The 9,534-nt window shown below is 43.0% G+C and overlaps 1 protein-coding gene across 11 annotated transcripts in view; it reads right to left on the bottom strand.

Annotated features, from left to right (window-relative positions):
• LOC111962063 (adaptor related protein complex 3 subunit beta 2) overlaps window positions 1–9,534 on the bottom strand; it is a 97,604-nt gene that overhangs the window by 35,253 nt on the left and 52,817 nt on the right. For all 11 annotated transcript variants that reach the window (XM_070442934.1, XM_070442936.1, XM_023984848.2 and 8 more), the window contains exons 2-9: window positions 8,777–8,852; window positions 3,654–3,728; window positions 3,065–3,160; window positions 2,115–2,275; window positions 1,939–2,005; window positions 1,481–1,663; window positions 1,134–1,343; window positions 884–981 (exon numbers count right to left, since the gene is read on the bottom strand). In XM_070442934.1, coding sequence (XP_070299035.1) covers window positions 884–981; window positions 1,134–1,343; window positions 1,481–1,663; window positions 1,939–2,005; window positions 2,115–2,275; window positions 3,065–3,160; window positions 3,654–3,728; window positions 8,777–8,852 — 966 coding nt within the window. The remainder of the gene's footprint in view (window positions 1–883; window positions 982–1,133; window positions 1,344–1,480; window positions 1,664–1,938; window positions 2,006–2,114; window positions 2,276–3,064; window positions 3,161–3,653; window positions 3,729–8,776; window positions 8,853–9,534) is intronic.

Raw genomic sequence — 9,534 nt, 5'->3', positions numbered from 1 at the left:
CACACACACACACACACACACACACACACACACACACACACACACACACACACACGAGATGTAGCTGTTGTCACGTCACACGTGACAATACTGAAGTCATCCCTGGGCATATGGATGTAGCCTGTTCTCTGAGCAATTTCATGGTGACATTTCCTCGTTGCTGACTGATGACCTCATCACTGTGCACGCAGCTCCACAACACCATAAATAAACTAAAGAGCAGGTGCTAGACAGCCAGGATGAGACACAGCAATTTCTTTGCTTTTTGTGACATTGTTCACTGTTTGTGCCTGTTCTTGTCTATGGTCCCATTCATGTACACTCTAGATTAGAGTTATATTAATAATATTCAAACACATTCAAACAATATAAAAAGTCTTACTTACAGGTGTAGGATCTTAATTTGATCACCCTGTTGTGTGACTATTTTCCTGCGCTGCAGGAAATACAAACTTGTAGCGTATTCAAGGTTTAAAAAGGCTTCTAAAGTTAGTAATTTCCTCTAAAATGTCAGACTTGATTTGCTCTAATGAAAAATGGATAAACCCCTACAAAAATGTCCATTAATTATTATCCACATAATAATTCCCATTTCCTGTTGTTGCAGGATTATTTTGCTGCTGTGAGGAACTGGTCAAATTAAAACCCTACATATGTAAATTAATGACACTAATATAACCATATAAGTTATGACAATGTAGTAGATAAGAGAATTCTCTAACAAATTTAGAACAGGGTGTTGAGTTTCTCTAATGGAAAGAGAGCACCGTCTCACGTCATATAGCATGACGACGCTGTACTGAGTATAGATAGTTCATGGCAACACGTCGGCTACAATGACTCCATCTCTGGGAAGACAATGGGAAAGACAGGTGACACTGACCTGTGACTCCTCATGAGGCGCACCAAAGCCTTGGCAATGACGCCTACCTCCGCTTTGGGTGCCAGGTGGAAATATAGCTGAGCCACAGCCATCACCACCTAGAGATAAGAGAGAAGGAAGAAGAGAGAAATAATCATTAGAATAGTAGTAGTAGTAGTAGTAGTAGTAGTAGTAGTAGTAGTAGTAGTACTGGTAGTAGTACTGGTAGTAGTAGAAGTCGTAGCAGTAGTAATAGTTTTATTATACTCACTGCTGCGTTTCGACTCTGCAGTAGGGGCTTGGTATTCCTCAGCAGTAGCCGGTGGTCTGGGTCCATGACGTAAGGCTTCCTCTTGACAATGGCAGTCGCCTCAGTCTTCTTCTTCTCCTTCTCCTCTTTGTCTTCCTCATCATCGCTGTCATCATCATTATCAGAGCCATAGAAGGCCTTCTCTCCACCCCCCTCCTCCAACAGGGATTCCTATAGAGAGAGGGAGGGATGAGTGAAGTAACACAGACACACATGTGCGCGCGCGCACCCACACACAAACTGTACACCCACACACAAACAAACAGACAACCACGAAGACACAGTATGTGGGGACCTGCTGTACTCACGTTCATGTTGGGGTTGAGGAACTGCGTCCGGGCATAGCGAGTGAGCATGTTGATGATGACCACCTGACCCCACTCCTCCACGTCGATCAGCAGGTTACACAGCTTACGGTAGTTCTTATGGATCAGGTCTATGCGCTCAGGACACACCTCCTCAAAGGCCATGACAACACTACCTGCCACTAGCTGCAGGCACAGTCAGAGGGAGAGAAATTCTGTAAGTCCTGTAGATACCGTAAGCTCAAAAAATGGCCATATGTTGACTTTGGCAGAGGCATGAGAATTGGCACATAAGTATCATTTTCACACTTAACACAACCTGATATGGTACCATTCACGCAAGCCTGTAATGCCACCAATAGGCCAAAGCAGAATATGGGTTTACCTAAGCTTAAGTTTTCAGTCATAGTTTCCCTTGTAAAGGGCATACAGAGTTGGCTAACGGGAAATATTTAACCTACTGTGGTTTTATCAGCCAGGAGCTTCTCAATGACCTCAATCAGACAGTCCTTCTGCTCTGGGTCCAAGCTGAGAGGAGACAAGAGACATGTGTCAGGAAGACAAGGAGCTGGATTCAATCTCTCTCTTTCTGCCTATATCTCTTTCTCTCTCGTACAGACACCCCCCCATGTTATACCTGTAGAGTTTGGGGATGGCGTGAGCGGCCGTCTTCCTCACGTAGGGGGACATGTCGGAGGCAGCCTCTTTGATGGCCAGCATCATGATAGGGACAATAATGGTGACTCTGATGCTGGAGAGCACACGCAGAGCACTGGCCCGGATCAACTGGTTAGGGTCCTAGAAAGAGACAGAAAGAGTCAGAGACACAGAGAGAGAGAGAGAGAGAGAGAGAGAGAGAAAGATTTAAGAGACATTTTAAGAGATCATTGAATGACAAGCCATTTCTTTATAACTCAATTACTTCCTTTATTATACATATGGCTATTCTTGACTGCTGGGAGGCTCTGTAGGTCCAGTGTGAATTCAGTGAAGTGTCAAAAACACCATGACCCTCGATCATGAAGAAACCTACTGATATGCTACATGTATCAAGCTTCCAACCTTTTGGGCCTATTTGGACCTAGCAGCATCCTTACGTGTGGCAGCGAGGACAGAGTGACAAAAAAACGAGAACTCTAATCTCAGAATTAACTATCGATTGGCTATTAAATCTGTGAGAGAGAGGAAATGGAAATGGAAAGGGGAGAGAGAGGAGATCTAGCTATTTTTTATTAACCTCCTCTAGTATCTCCTCTCAGATTCAGTAGGAGAGCAGGTGAAACAGATGGTTATTGTAAAATGGCTGGAGAGAAATCCCCTGCTCCTGCTGTGTATGTGTCTGAAGAAAAAAAGAATGATCTTACGACTTTGATAATAGAACTATCTTTGTCTTGTCATAACAACACCATCGGATCATGTCACGTGTTCACAACTCAATGGACCCCTTTTACTCCAGAGGAGTACATAGAAGTTGCCTCTGACCACAGGTCTAGGGTCAGATATCTTTGTCTCCCTCCAATGGTTAAGGTTAGGATCAGGGGTAGGATATCTAATGCTAGATCTGTGGTTATGGGCAAGGTGACTGACCTTCAGGCCTCTCTGAAAGGTTGAAATGGAGAGCAGAGCCAGATCCTGCTGCTCCTCAGCATAGCGCACCAGGTACACATAGACCAGCTTCTTCACCTGAGATAGTGAAGAGGTCGGGGAAGAGGAGGGGGGGGGGGGGGGGGGGGAACTTGAGACATGACGGTACAACACACCTTTGGATATATTACCCAAAACCTGCCAATTACCAATCTACAATGCTTCCATTCATTGCCATTCACTGGCATTCATAGGCAGTCTTTAAGCAAAACCATCACCTTAATATTTGTCTCGCATCCACACTTTGTTTCACATGAAACAGAGCAATATTCAGTCTGGATGCAAGACAACCTAAACATTGCCAAGCCTTCAACTACTCTTCTGCCTCTATATTGTTAGCTTCATTGTCTGCTTGAGATAGTTTACAAAATGAAAATAACGGGCAATTTAACAGTTTGATATATAGGCCTATGCACGGCTCAAAGATCTAAAATGTAACACTCGGGCCAGCCAATACCCCCCTGAAAAATAAATGTGACCTCAACTGCATGCTACTGTATATGTGGGATGGCTGGCTGGCTCCAAGACTTACCTCGATGTTCTTGCAGGCCACGTTCTTCACCACTGCTGGGAAGAGGTCTGAGGCATTCTTCCCTCTGGCGATCATCTGGGGATCACAAACCCAGTACAGAACGGTCACACACTGGACTGCATTGTCAAAACCATCAATTTAGCCGTGTGTTATTGGATTAGTGAGAAACTATGAACAATCAAATGCATAGCAGCAGACAGTAGCCTGAATCTCAAAGGACAGTGTGGGCTTTAAAATATATTATGTCCATGTGGAATGGAGTCAAACACATGATTTCATATGTTTGATATGGTAAAATGTATTCAGTTCTAGACATTACAATGAGCCCGTCCTCCTATAGCTTCTCCCACCAGCCTCCACTGTAGTACATATTCTGCTGTTCTATTGCGTATGCAATGACGTTCGAGAGAAAAAAGCAGTGTTCGTTGTTTGCAGTAACTTTGTTGTTGTAATATCCCAAACTGATGTGGCAGTTTCAGCAATTAGTGATTCCAGCTTTAAAGGTAAACCCAGCAATATGACATCATCATAAACAGCCACATCCTGCTTGAAACATTACACTGTTCCAAGATTGTCACCATCGGCTCTTGAGTTGAAGGGGGATAACGGCAAATTCTAGCTAGGTGCAAGGTGGCTAACGTTAACTAGGCTAGGGGTTAGGGTTAAGTTTGGGAGTTAGGTTAAAGGGTTAAGGTTAGCTAAAAGGGTTAAGGTTAGGTGAAGCGCTAAGGTTATGGTTAGGGGAAGGGTTACTTAACATGCTAAGTAGTTGAAAAGTTGCTAATTAGCTAAAATTGTCTGTGATGAGATTTGAGGGTTAATGCAAAGTAACTAAAAAGTAGTAAGTGGTTGAAAAGTTGCTAATTACCTAAAATGCAACGGTTATCCGTTATGAAATTCGAACTCGGAACGTTTGGTTTGCTAGACGTTTACCCACACCGACCAACCACCATCCTATCGTTGTTGGCTTGAGTAATCATCTGTCTTATGTAACCATACCAAACGTGACATATCATACCAAACGTGACATATCATACCAAATGGAGTTTCTCGGAATTACGTACAGAATAATACGAAATGGTCTGAGACCAGGTCGTCACAGGGTTAATACAGCCCACCACTCACTGCACTACTAGATATATCTTCGCCAAACGCAACTCTACGAAAAATATAAATGTTCTGTCACAACAAAAATACTAAATTGGGAAAGTCGATTGTGAGATATGGCATATACATTTTACATGATACATTTGGGTCGCGGGTTCACAATTTGACATTTTCTGAGATCTCTGCCGATCAAAGAGGAAAAAGCCACCAGTTTATGCAACAACACACGCAGGAGGCGGCTGCTCATAAAACACAACACGCCGGCAGTTTTCAAAATAGCCTACATCAGAATTTAGCACAACACAACACGACTTTTAGCCTACTTTATTGTCAGAAGCATCATCAGACCTCAGTAGTAGCCTATTTATCTCTGTTTCAATGCTCTGGAAACCAAGCAGAAAATCCTGTGCTCTAAAGGTGGCATCATAGCCACACAAATACATTATAAGATAATTGTCGATCTGATCAGAAACAGTGTGCTCACAACCTTAATCTCCTAAATTATGTCGCTGATGTATTTTGTTTGAATTTTGGAATATATTGCACAATAGAGCCCCACAGTGGAGGTGTCATAATACCCATAAACCCCAGCGGCCAAACAGGGACATGGTTTTTCCACCATTCATTTTTCCCATAGGGAATTTTAGAAACACTTAAAATAAGGGCTGTGTTTCTTGTTGGCTTACACTGGCGTGATGTTTTGATAACCATGTAAATCTCTCTTGGACAAGGTTACTTATCAATATATTCGGCTCTATTTCCTCTCAGATTCAGAAATGCTAATTAGTAAATCCCTGCAAGCTCCTGCACGTCATCGCTAAGAATACTTTTCCATTTGATCAAATTTGCCTACATTCTCTTGCTCGCTCGAGGAAGGCAATTTGGGGTAATAATAGCAAATTTGATCTATGAAAACTTGGACGTGAGCATGAAATACATTTCAATAGATGCATGCATCAGTACCTAAGCTATCTATTATATCTGCAACAGAAATTAATTTACAAGGATATGTTCGGTGTCAGCTGGCTTCTGGATGAAATTTATAATCAAATGATACATTTGTTTCATAAATAATCCTTATAGCCCATATGTGTCATCCCATGAAGCGGACGTTATGTTGTACACTCACTAGTCTTTCCCTCTCAATTTACTAGATATATTTTGCCATAATGATCTGATCACACCATGCAATGAGGGAAGTAGCCTACAGTCAGAGAGGGAAGACGGACAAATGTGTAAACTGCAGCCCGCAATTCGAGGCGTTCCTGCATGTGGGCATTCTTGCATCTGCAGGAATGCCCACCCCCACCCCCCTCGAGCACCCCATTGGTTCCTACATTAACGTCCCCCCTCAAGCACAATATCTTCATGCTTGTGTGACATTTTGAATGTGGGTCAAAAGGGAAATAAAACTATTATCTGAGTGTCCTTCACTCACGCCTGCCCTCACCGTTGTTAACAGAACTGCAGGAAAACAGTGCCCGACAGGCAGGGTCAAGAGGACACTGTCTACCGGTTGCCCCGTCTCCAGTTAGTACAGCAGGCGGGAGGCTGGAGTGACACCATGTGCTAGCAAACTAGCTAGTGTAACCGGTGTGAAATGGTTAGCGGGATGCGCGCTAACAGCGTTTCAATCGGTGACGTCACTCGTTCTGAGACTTTGAAGTAGTTGTTTCCCTTGGTCTCCCTTGGTCTCCCTTGTGGAGCGATAGGTAACGATGCTTCGAGGGTGTCAGTTGTTGATGTGTGCAGAGGGTCCCTGGTTCGAGCCCAGGTTGGGGCGAGGAGAGGCACGGAAGCAACACTGTTACACTAGTTTGCTAGTTAGCGACACCATGTGCTTGCTTGCTAGTTAGCTAGCAGATTGTGTAACCCCCGCCTGCTGTGTACCGGAGAAACCCATGCCCGACAGGTGYGGGCGAAGGACACTGTCTACCAATGTTGTCCCTGCCTACTGCTAACTACTCTGGTACACAGCAGGCAGGGGAGGCACTGTGTGAGGCACTGTGTGCTTGTGACACAGTATGCTAGCTTACTAGTTAGCGAACCAGCACATGGTGTCGCCCCCACATGTCATGTACCGGAGTCCTATTTAGGACTAGCTGGCTAAGCTAGCACACAGTGTCCTTCGCTCCCACCTGCCGAACACCTGCCCTTGCCGTCGTTAACAGAGCTGCGGGATAACACTGCCAAACAGGCAGGGGCGAAGGACATCTGTGTGTACTAGTTATAGCTAGCTACCGTTGTTGCCCCCGGAATTAGGATTACGTCAGCTCCTTTCCTCATTGCTTAGCAGAGATCTCAGAAAAGGTAAAATTGTGAACCCGCCACAGGAGGTTGGTGGCACCTTAATTGGGGAGGTTGGGCTAGTGGTAATGGCTGGAGCGGAATAAGTGAAATGGTATCAAATACACGGTTTCCATGTGGTTGATCCATTTGCACCGTTCTGGCAATTATTATGAGCCGTTTTCCAATCAGCAGCCTCCTGTGGAACAGATTATTTCAATTCACTGTATCACAATTCCAGTTGGTCAGAAGTTTACATACACTAAGTTGACTGTGCCTTTAAACAGCTTGGGAAATTCCATAAAATGATGTCATGGCTTTAGAAGCTTCTGATAGGCTAGTTGACATAATTTGAGTCAATTGTAGGTGTACCTGTGACATTATTTAAAGGCTTACCTTTAAACTCAGTGCCTCTTTGCTTGACATCATGGGACGCCCTTACAGACGGATCCGGCCCGTGGGTCGTATTTTTGACACCCCTGGCCTAGACGATTATATCCGCCAATCAGGGTTGTGTATATAAAAATAAATATAAAGAGGCTCAGCGAAATGATAAAACCTGTATTTGGAGTTATTTTCATAAATTAAACACCGTGTTTTMTTTTTTTTAGACATACAGTGATGATGTTCATTTTTAAGACAGCATGGCTTTAAAAGATGTTGACCAATTCTTCTATCCTTTTGTCAAAGTAGGCTGAACATGAAACCTTATACTTTGTGTAACAGTACTGGTGGCGGCAATACATTCGCAGTCGAACAGACTTATATTTGACCACAAACTTACTCGGCCTAGCTTCATTTCCCCCTCCACCTCTCTAACTATTCTCAGATATAAATTATGCAGTCACGGCTGCTCTGCTTCAGTAGTAAGAAACTGACACCAATAATGAATATTCTCTCGCTTTCTCTTACAGCTGTCGTCTTTTATGGGACGTCTGGGATCAGTGTTAGGAACGGCAGATATTCAACTTCAATACCTCAGGCTATTCTTGTTATCAGGAGTATGTCCTCTTCGATTGAAAGCACATTTTTGACAGTAGCAGAGGAAATGATTTATGCGAAAGAGGAAAGAGAAAGTGTACTCCAGAATATAACTGTTCTGCCTTTACAATTACATAATTAATGTCATGAATATTTTAAAAGCTACCGTATTCATAATAGATGTCGATTGGAAAATGCAAAGGGTGCAACTGACGTATGTGCTAATTGGGACAGTCAGGAGGGTAACTCACACAAGTTAGAAGACTAAAGCCTACTGATGGTTGTTGAAGCTAGGACTAAGACCCTTTATCAACCACCAGAAGGATATAAGATATAGAAGGATATAGGATAAATGCCATCTATGATTTCCAAAATAGTGTGGGCTAGTGAGTTTACAGAAATCATAATTACTCAAAGAGTAAGATCTGAAACTTTACCTAGGACATGGGGTGGAAACAGATTTGAAAGTCATTTTTTTGAGTCATTTTTTATGATGGACAGAAGGTGTCAAGGTGACAGTGAATCCTCTTAGAAAGTATTGAGTCTGTTTCTCTTTTTACTCCCGTTTGGTTATTTTGAGAGAGAGAGAGAGAGAATATTGAAAGTATTTTCCAAAGATTCCTCATGTGCTTGATTTCTCGCCTCCACCTGAGTAATCAAGGAATGACTTCTGAGATTCACCCAGTGAGTTTTTGTTGTTGTTGAAGATGGTGGTGGTTGACAGTGGAGATGAAGACAGCAGTACTCACAGCCACAATCCTCTTCATAGCTTCCAGCTTCAGGGAGTCTTTGTTGCTGTCCAGCATCTCTTTCAAGTCATCATGTCTGGGGGAAGAAGAAGGAAGAGTCTTCAATTACTGAAGTTATCCAAACTAGCCACTTTCTGGTGTAAAAGGTCATTAGCAACCTTGTCTGAGACCTGAAGACTCACTTTAGCTCCCTGAGCTTATTCCTAAGGCTTTAGCTCAGCAGGCTAAAACAGTTTGTGGAGTGCCGATGACCCCGTTTTCACACCCAGTTGATCACACTAACAGACATCTATGTCTGTGGTTGAGAGCAACTTCTACCTCGAGCATGTAACCATCGCAGGTGATGGGTAACGAGATACTTCTGGGTCCTGTTCAGTAGGCACGAAACCATCTGAATTTTTCAATAAGAAGCACTCATATTTGTTTTCTATTTTAAAATAGATGTCGGAAAAACAGGATGAGGGACATGTCAAAATCCATCTTTTTTTGCACTTTAGCAAGTTTGTATTCATATCAAAATGTATTGAACTTTCCATGTGGTCTATATTAAAGGGTACAATTCAATATTGGTGCACAATACTTACTTTTTCAAATCAAAGGGATGCAAAATGTACTCTATTCTTGGAACGACCCACGAGACGAGATTTGGAAGGATGGCCACGCGAGACTATATTTGACATGCCACATAAATATTGCAATGTAGGCTTGATCGAATAGAGCTATGAGTCTAGGTTTACAATATTAAACTAACTCTGAAA

This window comes from Salvelinus sp. IW2-2015, linkage group LG4q.1:29 (genome assembly GCF_002910315.2).
Source record: "Salvelinus sp. IW2-2015 linkage group LG4q.1:29, ASM291031v2, whole genome shotgun sequence".
NCBI lineage: Eukaryota > Metazoa > Chordata > Actinopteri > Salmoniformes > Salmonidae > Salvelinus > Salvelinus sp. IW2-2015.
Note: the sequence above shows the minus strand (reverse complement) of the source record. Positions and strands in the feature narration are given on the sequence as shown.